At 38.0% G+C, this 18864-nt stretch overlaps 2 protein-coding genes across 2 annotated transcripts; both read left to right on the top strand.

The window, feature by feature from the left end:
* Positions 1–1745: 1745 nt before the first annotated feature.
* Positions 1746–4492, top strand: gja9a (gap junction protein alpha 9a; the record flags this gene model as incomplete). Its single annotated transcript, XM_081389900.1, has 2 exons — positions 1746–1795; positions 2974–4492. The coding sequence occupies 2 exons, from the start codon at positions 1746–1748 to the stop codon at positions 4490–4492; spliced, it is 1569 nt and encodes a 522-aa protein (XP_081246026.1).
* A 3465-nt stretch (positions 4493–7957) lies between these two features.
* On the top strand, positions 7958–18074 carry rragca (Ras-related GTP binding Ca). The gene is made up of 7 exons (XM_081388734.1): positions 7958–8367; positions 9965–10168; positions 11741–11940; positions 15184–15298; positions 15543–15685; positions 15920–16068; positions 16156–18074. The coding sequence occupies exons 1-7, from the start codon at positions 8188–8190 to the stop codon at positions 16305–16307; spliced, it is 1143 nt and encodes a 380-aa protein (XP_081244860.1). The 5' UTR covers positions 7958–8187; the 3' UTR covers positions 16308–18074.
* The last annotated feature ends 790 nt before the right edge of the window (positions 18075–18864 follow it).

Here is an 18864-nt window from a genome sequence, read left to right as displayed (position 1 = left end):
TATTTGATCACCTACCAACCAGTAAGAATTCCGGCTCTCACAGACTTGTTAGTTTTTCTTTAAGAAGCCCTCCTGTTCTCCACTCATTACCTGTATTAACTGCACCTGTTTGAGCTCGTTACCTGTATAAAAGACCTGTCCACACACTCAATCAAACAGACTCCAACCTCTCCACAATGGCCAAGACCAGAGAGCTGTGTAAGGACATCAGGGATAAAATTGTAGACCTGCACAAGGCTGGGATGGGCTACAGGACAATAGGCAAGCAGCTTGGTGAGAAGGCAACAACTGTTGGCGCAATTATTAGAAAATGGAAGAAGTTCAAAATGACGGTCAATCTCCCTCGGTCAGTGTATCAAATACTTGTTCTCCCCACTGTATATGGATGAATTATGGTCATTTTGACCACATCTACGATGGATGTACTGACGTATCATGATGAATCAGATTAATAGTTGTTGTATAACGGTATATGTAGAGAATATAAATATTTAATGAAGCTCAAAAAGTTGGTCATTTGAAAAACTGTCTGAAACTAAATTGTCTTCCAAAAACAGACTACTCAAGTAGTGCTTGTAATATATTTTATTATTGACATTCTAATAATGTTTGATTTTGTACCTTTATGGCTAAATAACAGATGTCAATTTATATTTAGGCCTGAACAAGGATGGTGTTTAAATGCATAAAATGTTTTTTAATTAATATGATCATATGGAAAGGTCATAAAATGTTTAAATTGGAAAGATGTTTTGTACTCATCAGGGAGCATGAAATGCATTCAAGCTAACCTGATGTGCTTCTCTCTTTGAAATACCAAAGCTATATTAAACAGTTTAATTCAGTTATTCATTAAAAGCATGCCTATCAAATTATGTAATGAAGAGACTCACTCACTATGTTAAATAGGGCTTGCCCCTAAATAGCAGGCCGGGTATGAAACCAACCAACAGCATAGTTAGTGAGTGTAATGGGGTTGCACCATTGATTTCTTTTAAATGGAATAAAATATCAACACAACTAGCAGAGACAACTTAATTACATTGGGCTGGACCCAGCAGAGTATGAAATCGGACATGACCGATTGATTGCTTCTCAAAGTATTGACGACTAAAAGTAGTGCCAACATGTGGCCAAATGCCATTAAAAGCATTGTGTTAAGCTGTGATCCCTATCATGGACAACAATAAACAACTCTCAATGCAGTTTTATTCGACATTACACTCATTATATCAATCATTGGTTTTGGTTTATGTTATTAAAAGAACAGGCCTTCATTTCTCTTTACAAAATGTGGTAATTCGTAATGTTGTGCTTGTGCTTTTAGCTCAGGCTTGCGTGCAGAATTGGTCTATTTTTGCTATTCAGCTGAAAAATCGTTCTTTAATGGGTGTTAACTAGCAATCAAACATGCAAGACTGTCTACTGATTAAGAGCGGGTGCACAAGAGCATGAAGCGGGCACCAGGTGTAACAGAGGGGGCTTTATCATTCGACAATGTTTTATTTATGCATGGCATACACAATCAATTCAGTGCTCCCTTCATGTTTATAGTGGAGTACTGGTTATTGAAGCATTGACATACAGAACCAGTGCGCTTGCCAACACCCCTGCAAATTTGGAAACCTTCTTTCGGTGCCAATAGAGAGGAAAGAGGGGGTCACAAAAGTTCAGGTGATGTGCTGCATCAGATGTGCAGGGCACCAACGATTTTTTTTATATTTTGGTGGCCTCGTCGCGCCTGTATGACCCGCGGGGATTTGAAGCAGCGGCGTTCTGTCCATACTGCTGTAAGGTACATTACATGGGCTAACGCATTGATTTCTCCTGCATGCCTATAAGTTGGCACCAAGAAGACCTGCTTGTTTTGTGTTTAGTCGAGAGCTCTAACGATAAACAGGATGGCATAACTCTAGCTTTTTGTACTTAACAAGATGTAGGCGTTGGAGTAGCATTTGAGTCGCTTTTACAATGAAGATTTACTTCATTTTCTCCCAATTTGTTTAAGGTATGTTGGCGCTTCAGTTTATTTATCTATGTTTACTTTCAACAAAAAGATGCTTAGAGCAATGCACCGATTGACTGCATTTAGTAGCACTGCATGTTTTGTTGATTATTTAGTAAGTCATTTAGAGAGGTTAGTTAAGCTTGCTGTAATTATACCTAATATAGGTGCCTAAGTTAGGCAATGTTTGGATCATTATTGCAGTGCATGTTATTGGCATGTTTGGAGACAGTTCTTCTAACCCTAATTGATGGAGTGTGTAGCTTTTCATTTATTAAACATACTGACCAAAGATCTAGATCAAGATGACCAAAAAATGATGCACCTCTCTTACACACTCCACCAATTACGGTTAGAAAAATGGTTGCCAAACATATAATATGCTAAATATAATAATCAGTGCAGTAATGATCCAATCATTGGCTCTAGTCTATTTGCCTATTTGTTGTTTGGGACCAAATTCATTTGTTTACATTAAATTCAGGTATAAATATTGTAAAAATGGTAAATGTATTATATTTTGTTTGCAACCAAACAAGAATCTGTAATTGAAAACCCCATACTGATCTGCCATTAATCTGACTTTTGTTGGGCGGATTCAATGTTTATGTCTGAATTATACCTAATTCCTGAGATGCTTGAAATGGAGACTATGATCTTGCATCAGTTTTTTTAGTTTGCCATTCATTTTTTGTCTCTTTTTTATGTTATTCCTTCCTAGTTTTGAAAAAGAAGTCCACCTATTTATAGTTTATGCATTTAATATATAGGGTAACTCTGAGATGTTCTTAGTTTGGGAAAGCTTAGCTCTGTTCATTTCAAATAAAAGTGACAGTAAGGATGAAAGTGATATGCGCGATAATCAAATAATAATTGGGTACAACATTTTTATTCAATGTATTACATTATTCAAATGCGACTCACAGTCCATTTTCATGATTCTTGCTTCTTATTTCCTCTCCTAACAGACTCAAAAATGCCCGAGTGAAAATGGGAGACTGGAACTTCCTTGGCGGGATTTTGGAAGAGGTGCATATCCACTCCACTATGGTGGGAAAGATCTGGCTGACCATCCTCTTCATATTCCGCATGCTGGTGCTTGGGGTGGCGGCCGAGGATGTGTGGAATGATGAACAGGCTGACTTTATCTGCAACACCGAGCAGCCTGGATGCCGCAACGTGTGCTATGACAAAGCATTCCCCATTTCCCTTATCCGCTATTGGGTGCTGCAGGTCATTTTTGTCTCTTCACCTTCGCTGGTGTACATGGGCCATGCCCTCTACCGCCTCCGTGCCCTTGAGAAAGAGCGACAGCGCAAAAAGATGACACTGAGACGTGAACTTGAGGCCGTGGATGTGGAGATGGCGGAAGTTCGACGCAAAATAGAACGTGAGCTTCGGCAGATCGACCAAGGGAAGCTGAACAAAGCTCCGTTGAGGGGGTCCCTTCTGCGCACCTACGTGGCTCACATAGTCACCCGCTCTGCCGTGGAAGTGGGCTTCATGACCGGACAATATGTTCTGTATGGGTTTCAACTAGATCCGCTGTACAAATGTGAGCGTGAGCCCTGCCCGAATTCGGTGGATTGCTTTGTATCTCGACCCACTGAGAAAAGCGTCTTCATGGTGTTCATGCAATGCATAGCTGCCATCTCATTGTTTCTCAACATCCTGGAGATCCTGCACCTGGGCTACAAAAAGCTTAAAAAGGTCATTTTGAACTACTACCCACAGCTGAGGGACGATCCTGATGACAGCTACTATCCCAACAAGCTGAAGAAAGATTCTGTGGTCCATCAGACGTGCATCGGCACCTCAACTGGCCGCAAGGCCACCATTGCATCTGCACCCAGCGGATACAACCTTCTGCTCGAGAGACCACCTGATGGAACCGGCTACCCTCCTTTGATTAACCCATCCTCTGCTTTCTTGCCCGTTCAGGGTGATTTGCCAGCTAAAAATGGTTCTGATGCACCAAAGTACTCGCAGCACAGTCCCACAGAGCACAACAGCAATTCCAACAACACCAGCAGTGACACACGCTTGCCACCTTGCAACTCCGTCACGCCGCCGAAGCAAGAAGAGGGGGAAGATTCTGTCCACCCTCCACCTTCGCACAAGAAAGGGCAGGAGTCCAAGACTTCAGACTCATCGAGCCACCCCAGAGAATCTTCTCACTCATCGTCTGCCGTTGGAAAGAAGCCATGGAAGGCCAGCACACCATGGAACTGCTCAACGGTTGTAGAAGGAAATGGCTCAGACTCGGATTCCCTGGAAGGCGCTAAAGCCCGCTGTCCCTATGCCACTGTGCGGGCACGTACTTTGTCCAGATCTGATTCCAAGCGAAGCAGGCCCACCTCTCCTGATTCAATAGAAGAATCCAGCTCTGAGTCACGGCATAGTCCACGAGCGTCACCAAGCCATCCCGCCTCATTGGCCAGCAGTTCCAGTAGCAGGCGAGCTGCTCCCACAGACTTAAAGATATGAGAAAAACTCATAGATGGTAGCCATATAATTTTTGCCGTTATAAATTGATGGAAATTGACCAGAGTGACTGTAAAGTTAACATCTACAGCTTTGATGTTAGCACGGAAGCAATCTCAGACTGAAGTTTTATATTCAACTTTATAAAGTGGTAGCACTCATTATGGATTGTTTTATACATAATTATATTATGTACTACATTATGTACATGTAATTTTATACATATCAATTCAGCAGTACACACAGACAGTGTACTTAATTAACAATAGTATATGACTACAATACAGGATATGGATTGTATGTTTGATTATATGCCTTATAATCAAACATACATCTCATCTGGACATTTCTCTTTTTAAGTGCATCAGAAGTCAAAATGGTGTAATGGTAAAAGAAAATCCCAATTTTAAAACATAGAGCTGAATTAGAACAGCTGTAAAAATCTGCAAGAAATTCTATTGTAAAAAAAAACCCTGTTCTATCTGCATATGTCATATTACAGCTAAATAAACTGATCTGATTTACAATGCAATCAAGCCAGATTGAAAATGTATTTGTAAAGTCAGCCTTTTCTAAGCATATGGACAAAGAGCATTTCTAAATTAGATTTCAACTAAATCTCAAAAAATAAAAAAAAGCAGAATAAGTAAGGGATTATTGAAGACATAACGTTGAATTATTAGAAAATAATGCACACTCAAGACATTCCTCGGACTAATTTCTAATGCGTCTCACCCCACGCCAAAAGCATAATTTTAGAGTTAGTAGTGGAGGCTTGAGCCATTGATAGCAGATTAATTATTAATGAGAGAGAGAGAGAGAGTAAATACCTCAGTCTGTGAAATACCTCAGTCTGTGTGTCTCTCTCAACTGTTTGGCAGCAGTGTCTCTACTAATAGCAAAACTGCAAGTTGATATGCTTCAAGAACAGTGCCGGTTTTACCTCGCTAGTGAAAAAATGTCATGTAGCTTTTAAGTTGCTAAACTATTTTACTGATAAAATCGTTAGAGCAGCGCAAACCACACGTTTCTGTGCGAGTGTGTGTCCGTACTGTATATGTGTGCGTGTGAGGGAGGTAGAGAGTGCGGGAGAAAGAGAGCATGTGATTTCCGTAGCCTATAGAAAAACGCAATTTTGTGTCAAAAAACATATTTGAAATATTAAAAAAATATTTTCTCGTTTTTATTTAATTGTTTGCTATATTATTTATTTGTTTGGTCAGTGTCGGTGTGGTTTTTGGTTATTTCTCTGTTGTAGACTGTAAGGACCTTTAAAATTACTGAAGTCATTTTGCAACATGATATGGACATGTAATAGCCTACCATAGATATCATATATAAACGCGTTTATATATGATATCTATGTGTAATACAGCCAACACCTGCCTGGAACGCGTTTCCCTGGAAGTAATTGCACGCTTTTAGACCATTTGTAAACCAATCAGATTCAAGCATTCAACGGCCCCGTGGTAAGAACAAATAGATTTTTCTAGAAAGAAGTACTAGAAGTTACTACATTGCAAGTGTTATATTAACATTACTACTATGATTAGATTTTAGATTATATCTAAACTGTATCATATAAATGTATAGACTAGCCTACTGTGCATTATTTAATCATGAACAATTGCTTTAGTTTATCAAAAGGATGAAGCTAATAACATTAACATTTACCAATACTAATGCTAGTAGTTGTAAAAGCTACAAGTTGTAATATTTAATCATGACCAATTGCTTTAATTTATCAACAGGATGAAGCTAAGAACCTTAACGTTCACCAATACTAATGCTAGTAGTTGTAAAAACTACAAGTTGTAAGTGCCAAAATATCCAACAGCTTTTCCCCACAGACTTTAAATGAACTTTCTGCAAAACCACCAAATCCAAATATTAACTTTTTTTGTGTTTTCTGTTGCCAATTACTGTCAGCTTGAAATGTTATTGTCATCTATTCACGTCACGCTTTGTTTCTGAAGAAATTATTCTTGTCTTACAACTTGACTAAAGAGAAGAATCGTAAATTTGATATTACTTCCCATTAAAAGGGGACAGAGCCATTTAAAAGTTGTTTTTATTAATCCTTGTTCTCCCTGAATTTTAATAACACATTGCAGTGTATAAATAATACAGCTAATACGTGCTCACAACACCATCTACTGGACATACATACATATATATATATATATATATATATATATATATATATATATATATATATATATATATATATATACATTTTGAGTCTTCACACAAAAATATTTATACTTTGACTTTAGATATTAGCAGCTAAAAGGCTGTTTAATTTGAGTTTTAGGAACTGGATTCTATGCTGTTTTAGAAAAAGAAAGCATAAGTGAATAACAAAACAACCCATGTGTCATTCAAACAACAAAACAGTTGCTCAAATTAAAGACAATTCTACATTCCTATTCAACTCTTGAATGGCAAACCTTTACTAGCACCATTTCAAGAAATCTTAAATAAGATAAGATTGCATCCTTGCTTTATACTTCTTATTTGGTTGTGTCCTAACCACCAAAAAATCTGTTGTCCCAACATTCCAGTGATCATTAAATTGAACTTTTAAATGAATGTTTTATGAATTCAATGTATGTGTGCTGCTAAAATTATGAAAACTAAACTGCAGCAGTTTTGCAATCTTGACGGAAAACCCAGTATAGTTGTGCAACGGCACTGGTTGTGCATATACACACATTAGTAAAACTGAACAATAACAACATTGGCTTTGCAGCCATGTGACACATTGGTCAGCCACTGTGTTGTAAAATCCTGTGGTTCACACAAAAATGAGATACACGATTTATGTGTGGCATAGCTTCATTATATAATAAACAGACTGTTTAATAAAGTTTTGGAGGGTCTAAAAGTAAATGTCAGTTTTATTTTAATATTAACATTTTTAAATCTACCATATTTGACATGAATAATAAGCTATAGCTTTCAACATTATTCATGCCAAATATGGTAGTTTTTCATTTTTAATATTAAAATAAAACTGACATTTCCTTTTAGACCTTAGGCTAGCCTATACGGTATTTATAAACGTTTAGCCTATAAGGTATTTATAAAATTGCTCTCACTCATCGATCATGATCATGAACAACATGCCGACGTGTTAACATGTCAGTGCAGTGGTCACTTTTGTAAAACAAAGCTGATTCATACTTGTTTTAGATAGTTTGTTTAATATCCGGGGCGGGGATTAATGTGTAGCCTCTTTACCACAGGGAAAATTAAAAGGGATAAACAACATTTAACAATTACCAACAATTCTTTATCAGCATTTGAAGACAAGAAACACCATTTCAGGTGAAAGGTCGAAAAAAAACAACCATTCACACGATTCCGTTTGTCAGGTGACCACCAGGCACATGACTTGGAACGATCCGCCCGCATTTCAATAGCTTTCTAGAGTGACACTTTACTTGTCCAATCAGCATACGAGCTACCGGGTGGTTGCCCAATTACACGCGAGTGTCGCTCTTAAGTGGGCGTTTCATCGAAATGGGAAACATAAGAGACTGAAGATTTAAAGGAGAATCCATAATAAGTTTGCTCTCATCCATTTCTAGTATAACGAGGTTTTATGTTTGTTCTCTCAGCCTTTATTTTGTGCTGATTATATTACTAATAATCAGCCAGGTTATATTTTAAAGGGGTTGGGGAGGGGGGTCAACATGTCGATCCAGTACGAGGCACCGCTGGCGGACAGCTACGGGGTGGCGGACTCGTTTCCCAAAGATTTTGGATATGGAGAAGAGGAGGGAGACATTGAGGACAGTCCTAGTCCCTCCGACAGCAAACCGAGAATCCTGCTGATGGGATTAAGGAGGAGCGGGAAGTCATCTATCCAAAAGGTAGGAGGAAGAGATTGTATTTAGACAGTGTAACTTACGTTCTTTTCCCCTGCTGACTTCTTAGCCGAGCGAGTTAGAACCGGGTCAGAGCCGCCCCAGGCAGCCGAGCTATCACTGGGCACGGGCAAGATCACCACGCAGAGCCGTTACAACCAACCTATTTCTTAAGCAGCGGTGGATTTACGGACTTGGATGCCACACAGGCCTAAATACACCACATTCAGACAGCTGGCTAAGAATATGTAGCATATAGATGTCCTATGTTCATGTTGTGATAACTCACCCGGCATTGATGTGGCACGTGATTTCTTCATATCAAAACGTGAAATGCTTATTCATACATTCAGCATCCCCCACAACCTCTCAACACCGATGATGTATTGTAGATCATACGAACAGAAATGGTTTAGCTCATTCTTGTCCATGAATTTTCTTTTCTTCCTTTTACAATTTTTGCGGATTAAAGTTATTATGGGTAACAAAGACACATTATCATGTGAGGCTCACTCAGGATTTTTTTTTCTAATTAAAAACGTTTTACTCAAAGTAATGAACAGAGCTTTTTAAAAAATACTATTAAAATGATTAACAATTACCTAGGAAGAAGACGTTAGACAGTCTACTAGAACAAGCTGTTTTATTGTACATGGAGCGGGCACCCTTGTGTGGGCGCTTCCATGGTGACGTCACATGACCAGCTGTTCCATGCAATTGATTGGAATAATAATACAATTGTAATATTATGTTCATCTTATATAGCATTTTCGCTTTAAAACAATTCTAAATGTACCAAACAGTATAACAATAACTACAAACTATTTATAAACAAGCTGTTCCTTTTGGCTTGTTGAAACAAGTCACGACTACCTACAACTTCCACACCACCAATTCAGGATAAATGCTGCTTCATCAAGCACTGAAAGTGAACACATGACAGTTGCAACTTATAAGCACTCATGGAGAAAAAAAAAAAAAAAAATCAAATGTGAAGCAGCATCATGCATCCACGCCAGTAGGTGTCAGCATATATACAATGTATACAATGACTTTTAGGGTATATAAAAGGGTATTTCATATGAAATCTGTAACATGATTCATAATGCAGAACTTAATTTACGCACCACTTGATTCTAAATGGAAAGTTTGTGAGCAGCATATTGTTGTTATGTTGCTTTGTTGCGAACATGACTTGAAATAAGAATGATGAAATAAGAATTAAAATTTGTATCACTACAAAAAATAGATAACCCTTTCAAAAAATGTATATAGTTGAAATATATCTTATAATATACCTCATAATTTCACACAATTGGTGTCAGTATAACATCCAAAACGATTTGTACTAATGCTAAAGTGGCTACTAAAATAAATGTGTAAACTTTGTGCTAAAAGAGTGCAGCCTTTAAGTGCTCATGATTCCCTTGGCTTTGAATCTGAGGCCTCTGAGACATAAGCCTTGCCATCAGTAAGCTCCCCATGAAGCATGTGACTGGGCTTTTAGTTTGATTTCACAACTGGTTGACTTTATTACCTCTTGGAGGTGAGACAGGGCACTTTGAGAATGCTTTTAATGTATTAAATGTCTTTGACTTATCAGGTGGTGTTTCATAAGATGTCCCCCAACGAGACCCTCTTTTTGGAGAGCACCAACAAGATATATAAAGATGACATCTCCAGCAGTTCCTTTGTCAACTTCCAGATCTGGGACTTCCCTGGACAAGTGGATTTTTTTGATCCTACCTTTGACTACGAGATGATTTTCAGAGGAACTGGGGCCTTGATATTTGTCATCGATGCACAGGTGAAACAGAAAATTCAAAGCCTTGACTCTAATTACTAAACACACCCAAACAACATAGTGATGCATTTCTGTCAGTAATTCAAGATTGGCTGGATTCTTTTGTGAAACATTGTAATTACAAATACTGATCAGCTATATCATTTTCGTTGGTGTAATATCTATGGTTTTAGTAGAGTTGCACAATTAATCGTTTAAATATCACAATCTCGATTCAAATACTCACACGGTCTCATTCCTAAATGACAACGATTTGCCTGTGTCTATTAAATCTTTGACAAAATCACACCACGGCGCTGCCGCTGACCCAGAGAGAGCGGTTGTCATGTATAGGTATTAAACAGCTTCACAAACAGTCTTTTCAAAATAATCAAACACACAGTATGGTTATTTCTGTGTTACAGATATTCATATTATTTCTGAAGAACTGTGATAAGTTTATAGTTTGGATTTGAACACTGTCTACGGTAGAGCGATCAGCTTTTAATAGAAAATTGGCGCTTAAAATGACGATTGTATCGATTACATTGTGACAAGTGACTGTTAAAAAATGTATTTGTCATTGAATCATTAATTTAGGAGATTTGTAAAAAAAAATACTCATCCAGTAATGAAACAAGTGAAGTATTTATGAGTGAGTCATAAATCATTAATTTAAAATTCAGATTAATAAACATTTTAAATAGACTGCAGCAATTATTGTAACATTGGTCAGAACCTCTAATATTTTTTTCTTTAAAAAGTTATTTTTTTTAAGTTGTTTGTTCAGAATCGAGGGAGAATCGTGATTTCTCTTTGAAAATAAAATAAAATAATGATTCTCAATTTATCCAGAATCGTGCAACTCTAGTTTTTTTATTATTATTATTCAACTTCTTTTATTTCTGCCCTGATAAAATGTATCTCCTCAGTATCCAAGTGTGTTTACATTTCAAAAATAAAGTAATTTTTATACAAATTAATCAATAAAGTTGTCATTGCCAAAGGAAGTTTACATTTTTTTTTTTCCTGTAGAATCCTTTCCCATGTAACCAATCGAGAAGCTATTGTAAATAGTGTCTTAAACTGCAGTTGCAATGGGTTTATGGTTGTAAATGATTAGATCATTTAAATCTTGGCTTTGAGTCCAGACATTCTGGTTTCATTTAATTGAATGTTGTTTGTCATTTAGGCTTGGCTCATTGTATCGCATTGGCTCAAGGTTAAAAAAAAAAGGCACAAGATTGACTTTGTGTTTCTGCTGGTACAGAGAAGTCAGTATGTTATCTCAGTGTTTCTTCTAGCTGAAAGTTGTTTTTAAAGGATATGGTTGATTAGATTGCAGATTAGCAAACCCCATAACGTGTTGTTGTGTCAAGAAGAGCTATCAACATTCTTGTCATCTGCCTTTTAGAGGAGACTGATATATTTTTTGCATATTTCTTTTGTATTTCTGCATTCTTTTATTTTGTAAATATGTCAAATGTAATTTTCAATTTGTTTGGTAGCCTCAAGTATAGCTTTTCCTCTACACCTAGTCAGCGTCTACATTGTACATTGCCAACTCATACTATTTAGCATTTTTTTCTCTCAAAGGATGACTACATGGAGGCCCTTGGTCGACTCCACCTAACTGTATCACGGGCCTACAGAGTCAACCCAGAGATCAACTTTGAAGTGTTCATCCATAAAGTAGACGGCCTGTCTGATGACCATAAGATTGAGACCCAGAGGGATATACACCAGAGGGCTAATGATGACCTGGCAGATGCCAGTTTAGAGAAACTTCATCTCAGGTAATCATTTGCATTTGATTTCTGGTGCTGTTTATTGACTAAGGGTGTGTTCACATTTGGCATGTTTGAATCGATTAAAACTAACCCTTGTGCGATTTCTCTGTTAGTGTGGTTCATTTGAATATGATGCCATCCGAACCCTGGTGCGCACCAAACAAGCAGACTGAGATCGCTTCCAAATGAACGAAACACAGACCAAAGGCATGTAAACGAACTAAAAACGGGCCACGATGTCACAAGATGCGACCCTTAAAAGGAGAGAATGCTCAAGCATACCTGTTTTTTCTCTTCATAGTCTCGACATTTCCCATCACGGTTTGGTACAGGCATTAGAATCGCATCTCCTCGCAGCAGATCTTCGTTTGCGTGTGTGACGGAGGGATTCCTGCCACTGTTTTGACTCCTTTACACATTTTATAAGCTCTTTGCGATCACAAGTTCTCAGCTGGTCAAAATACCACCATATCTAGGCTACAGTACACACATACAAAGAGTGCATTTAACTCAACACACAGCATTATTTTGGATGTTCGGTAAGCTCCGTCCAGAAGTATACATAAGAAAAGCCAACCAATCAGGTTGTGAACATATCCGTATGCCTTTAGGTTTGGTATCTTTAGGTTCGGTGTTAAAATGCCAATGTGACCAGAACCAGGACTAAATGGTTCTTTTGTTTTTTGGGTCTGGACAAATGAACCAAGCGAACCAAATTACAAGTGTGAACACACCCTAAAATACTTCTTGACCCACAATATGTGCCACTATTTCTGCGATCTGAGAAGATGGAACCGAAATCCTGCACTGATGTAGATGCATTGTGATTTTATTATTATTTTTAATGTGATATTCTTAATGTTTTCATTTGCAGAACACCTAATTAATGTGTAAATATGTGGGAAGGACGTTTGTTTGATTTAGTTTTTTAGTTTTGTTTATTTTACGTTGCTAAATCAGAGAAACTGTTAAGTCAGAGCCATTCTGGTGTTGACTTAATAATGGATGTAATGGATTGATGGTGAAAAGTGGTTCTCCAAGGAAATGGTGATGTTTCATGAGCTCTGTGTTAAATCTCAGTCATTACAGGCATTTGCTAGATTAATTTTGTTATCAAAATTTAAATAGAGTGCCACTAATGGCTGGATCCGATTACATGTTTTCTTTCTGATGTCTTCACTAATGCTATAGAATCTCCTGGTACTCTTTACTGAAAGTGAAGATGAATACACAGCTCTCAATTCTCTGATCTAGATAAAGAGTGTCTGCTTAATGATGTGTTATCTGAAAATATTTGCATTCACATTTGTATAATTTGTTTGTATCTAAAAATCGCATCTTCAGATGCTCTGATCACCTCAGTAAAAAAAAAGAAAGAATTCTGGGAATTTTTGGTTGCTGTTTAGGTTACTATAGTTTTTGGGAACCAATAAGGCCATGTGGATTACTGGATTTTAGTATCTGACAAGGACTAAGCACTTACACAAATGCATTTACATGCTAAAGCCATACTAGGAAAGCAAAAGCAATAAGCTTGTTTTCCTTCAGCTCGGTTCGGTACAGCAAGTCAAGCATACAGTTTAAGGGGCTTGAGTGGTCAGTGCTTCGTAAACAACAGGGCAAGTGTGAATTGCAAGCATGCTTCTAGAGTGTTCTGCTAGAAGTATGCTTGCAATTCACCCTTGCCTGCTGTTGTTCACAAAGCACTGACCACTCAAACACCTTAAACTGTAGAGTTACCATTCACTTAGCAAATGAATGTGGTTATTATTTAGACTTGCACTATTTCTCAGTTTTGTCACCTATCATAGTGTATAAATTATTATTATTTGTGTTGCTCATTATGTTTTTAGAAGAGAAATTTGCACATCAGACTGGTCTGATATGAGAGGATATTTTACTAAGTCTGAGGCTGCTGTCCATTGTCCAACACTGCAGAGCCTTTAAGCTACTTCTCTTCTGGCAGATTCTGCTGTCTTTTGTCTCGGTAACACTTCTGTTCATTTGGCAACAGATGCTGTCTGCAAAAACACAGCAAATTTTTGTCTCCCCAATATATAGTCACGTAACTGTTTTTACATAAATACCCCACTAAGACGTCCATTTTAACCGTGTAGTGGATTTAACTGTTCACCGCGCGCACATATGCATGTGAGATTGCAGTTGTCAGGAGTGAATGCTATGAGAAACATTTCTTTAACTACCTTGCAATTTAGTTTGAATAGTTGTGCTGTTTAAACATTTGCAACTAGATCTAATCTGTGCCAGATAATGAATACAAATAAAATCTTAATTGGTTCACTGTGTAAATGCGGTTAAGTGACTTTTACCAGTACCATTAATGCGAACCTAAGAAAAGCATTGCACTGCATTTAGATCACTGTGTTAAAGGAGAACTCCGGTCAATTTTAACATTGAGCTCATTTTTTTGTAAATTTGGAGTGCTGTCAGTACAGAGAAAAATGACAAAAATCGGTGTTGCCTACACCGTGTTATCCTCTTTTTAAAATTTGCACCCTGTTGACTTCAATGGGGCAAGTTTCAAACCTGCTTTTAGCCTCTTAACATCCTTGATGTGTCATTAAAAGTGCACAGCCAATGTGAGTGATTCCTTCAGAGTGATCACGGGTGAATCTGACTGCAGTAGATGTGAAAGATATGAATAAAAATGAAGTTAATTCGGCCAGCGCTCATACCTGTATTTATTTCCTGTTTTCGGTCGAAGTCCACAGTAGTCGATTGTCGAGTTCTCCACTGTTGCTTAGCTACCTATGATCACACGCGTGAACTCGACAATCTACTACTATGGACTTCGACCGAAAACAGGAAATAAATACAGGTATGTGCGCTGGCCGAATTAACTTAATTTTTATTCATATCTTTCACATCTACTGCAGTCAGATTCACCCGTGATCACTCTGAAGGAATCACTCACATGGTTGGGCACTTGTAATGACACATCAAGGATGTTAAGAGGCTAAAAGCAGGTTTAAAACTTGCCCCATTGAAGTCAACAGGGTGCAAATTTTAAAAAGAGGATAACAAGGTGTAGGCAACACCGATTTTTGTCGTTGTTCTCTGTACTGACAGCACTCCAAATTTACAAAAAAATGAGCTTGATGTTAAAATTGACCGGAGTTCTCCTTTAATAATTGGTCAAATGAGAACTAGGTGTATTAGCTGTATTAAATCTGTCGGATGTTTTGTATTTCATTATGTTTTAAGGATTTTTTTTTCTGTCCTCTGCAGTTTCTATTTGACCAGTATATATGATCACTCCATCTTCGAGGCCTTCAGTAAAGTTGTCCAGAAGCTCATCCCTCAGCTTCCCACACTGGAGAACCTTCTCAACATCTTTATATCTGTATGTGTCTCTACCTCAATGTTTCTAGATGGTTGCACCCTAATAAATTTCCATTCCCTCTTTGGTCACTACATTATTGTCATTATGAAGAATATATAGTGTTGTTGTTGCAGTGGAAATGGCTCTCCATCTCCAATGCAGTCATGCTCATGCATGTTTTATTATGCTCTCAATGCTGTAAGATCCCATATCAAACCCTGCAGGGCATTATGCAATGTGTGTATGTGTGTTTCTCTGCTAATAGAATTCAGGGATTGAGAAGGCCTTCCTGTTTGACGTCGTCAGTAAGATTTACATCGCCACTGACAGTTCACCGGTGGACATGCAGTCCTACGAGCTCTGCTGCGACATGATTGATGTGGTCATCGACGTCTCCTGTATTTACGGGTCAGACTTTGTATATGATTTCTATTTGCATATAGGTCTATCTATCTATCTAGAAATCATTTTACATAACATTTCAACATATACATTTCTACATACTGTTAAAATATGGCCATGGTTGTAGCGTTCATTAAATTATGTACTTTTTCTCTGAAGAAGAGCTCACATTTTCTTACCATTATTTTTAGCATGTTTTTTATCAGTTCTGCTTAGTGAGTGCATGTTTTAATTGTGTAGGTTAAAGGAAGATGGCAGTGGCAGTGCATATGATAAGGAGTCTATGGCCATCATCAAACTCAACAACACCACAGTGCTGTACCTGAAAGAGGTCACCAGGTTCCTCGCTCTGGTCTGCATCCTGAGAGAAGAGAGCTTTGAGCGTAAAGGTACACCACAGCAATACTGTTATATTGGTGTCTTTTATTCTAGCGGCAGGTCTTGGGTTCTTTTTAATTCTCCTTTTTGTCCCACAGGATTGATAGACTACAATTTCCACTGTTTCCGGAAAGCCATTCATGAAGTGTTCGAAGTGGGTGTTTCCACTTCAAGGACAAGCAGCCAGCCAACTGGCACCCCTCTCATGAAGACTGTTGCCTTAAACGGAACCCCCAGGAGCACTGTGTAGATAGATGGCGATAAAGACAATGATAAAAAGTGTGGAGATGATGGAAAAGGTAATAAGAGAGAGACTGCAAGATGGGCTGCATTCTGAGTATGCTGACCATTACTGCTCCCAAAAGCTTTATAAGCAGAAGCAAAAGAGTTTGAAAGTCATTAAAATAAACTTGCTGCAGTGGGTGGGGCAGAAATGTAACATGGGTAAGCTTGCAAAGCTAAGCTACAGATGGATGGAAGGGAAGAGGCACAAAAGAAGGTGGAACACTTTTTTTGTGACTAAAAGGCATTAACAAACTGTTCCTCAGGAGAACAAGTAACAAAGTGCAAGTCACTGAGGAAAAAACAAAAGCACAGCAAGAAACCTCTCACCCCGTCAGGCCAAACTGCCTGACAACTTGGATGAATGCTGTATGATATGCTGCTGGTCACTTAACACAGTAGCCAAGTTTAAATGCATACCTGGTTTACTCCTCAACACGTGAATGTTGCAGACTTCTGTGAAAATTTGTGGTGCACAAAATGTATACTTCTGAAGCCTTATGTAGAGTTTGCCTGCCTGATGCAAGCCCCTAGTGCACACATGCACACTCGGTCACCTAAACAACCCATGTATTGTGTATGAAAGGTTACTAAAGGGATTGCAATGTGGATTTTGTCTTGAGTGTGTGTGTGTGCGCGCACATGTAAATGTATGTATTTAGTGGAGAGGGTGGGTGGGTGTTGCATATGCACTGGTTCAGGGCCCAGAGATATTACAAAGTCACACATGGGAGAGCGTTTGAGACTCTGAAGACTGAGGGAAAAGTTGTACCGTTCCATTTGACCTCTAGGACACTGTGATTGCACTTATGTTAGAAGATGTCAGGGATCCTAACAAACAAAATTAAAACTGGTATGCTGTACTGTTGCCCTCCAGTTACGTTATGGCATCCTTGGCATGTCGCTCATGCAATCCGAGGACATTGTAGGACGAACCTTAATATCTTACATTCCGGTTCTGAGGTGCCAATGCAGTTGTGCTCACATTTATAACTCACTAATCTTTGCTTTCACTCTTCCGATCACCAATCACCATGATGTTTTTGATTCGGAGAAAATCTGCTGTAAAATTAAAATATTAAGGAACGCTGAAGTGGCAGGACATTTGAATCAGTTAAATCCATTCCAAGCATGTCCATAGAGATGCTTCATATTATCTTGCAATCAGCTCTGTCATTTATAATTTAATGGAAACTAAATGAAATATGAAGAACACAAACCATTTGATCTTTAAGCCGTCTTGTGATTCTTGTTTCTAAGACTACATATAGGACACAAATTATGCCTGTCTTGCGTTTTGCCAAAGGTGTTATCATTCACAAGAAATAAAACATGTACACACCGGAATCAGTATTCATGTTTTGTCTTTGACTTGGCCACACACTCAAGATGGACATAATTGTAATTATTAAAGGTTTTTAACTGTTTATGCCTGTACTTACGAAGCTTAGGACAGTTGCTCAAGGGGAAAAAATACACAAATATTTTTCAAGGAACAGTTCATCCAAAAATGAAAATAGTTTTCATGTTGCTCAAAGCAATGCCAAGGATATGGTTTTGACCTGGTTTTGACTCCTAGGAAATTCACAAGCTGTTTAAATGTATGCCTTGAGTTGAATGAAATGTGTTTCAAATACAGCCTGACATTATTGAGCTCCATACTGACGAAAAACACTATAAAAGTCCGTATATGACTTGTGAAATATTCAAAGTAATATAAAATCTTTGTGCACCGAACAGACTGAAATTTGTGTCCTAAATATTGACAGAAAGTCTTGTCACCCGCCAACCCTCGAGTCGTTGACGGGTTCATGAAGTGACGACGATGTCCGAATAATGAACAAATCGTTCTTTTGAGTCGAATCTTTTGAGCGAATCGGTTGATCCAGTTCACACAACTTTATCCAATTACAATCCGAATTATTCAGTAAAAACCAGTTAAAAGTTTTTGACACAAGCTGCCATATAAAATGGGAATAGTGCACAAGTGAAATGTACTACTTTTTCTAATATTGCTGATATTTTTTTCAGGTCTGGAGCAACATGAGGGCGAGTAGGCTAAATGCTGACGTAATGTTCATTTTAAACTAACCCAAAATAATGTCCATGATTGAGACACTCGATTAGTTATAGAGACTGATTAACGAGTTATGTCATTTAGTTTTAAATTAATTATTTATAACAGGTTTGCCTTTCATTCTAAACGGATCATTTTATTTTGAACATTAGCTTTTTGACAGTTGGGGGCGCCAGAGCACTGTAATTAAACGTATTAAACTGTCCCAACAAAAACACGAACTGGATAGGAAATGTCATACATAGCAGGCTACAACTCCAACTACTTCTACCATATCTTTATATAGCCTAGTAATATTAAATAGTAATAGTAGTATGCTAGTAGCCTATGCTATTCCGGTGCTGAGATATGTCCCAGTCATTTGATAGCCTACCTCAAACATCCTTTAGGCTATATTTTGTTTCCTTCATAGGTCCTTATACAAAGCATCATTAAACAATGTAGACCA

Source organism: Scardinius erythrophthalmus (genome assembly GCF_964197995.2).
Source record: "Scardinius erythrophthalmus genome assembly, chromosome: 16".
NCBI lineage: Eukaryota > Metazoa > Chordata > Actinopteri > Cypriniformes > Leuciscidae > Scardinius > Scardinius erythrophthalmus.
The sequence above is the reverse complement of the archived record's forward strand: the minus strand, read 5'-3'. Positions and strand labels throughout refer to the sequence as shown.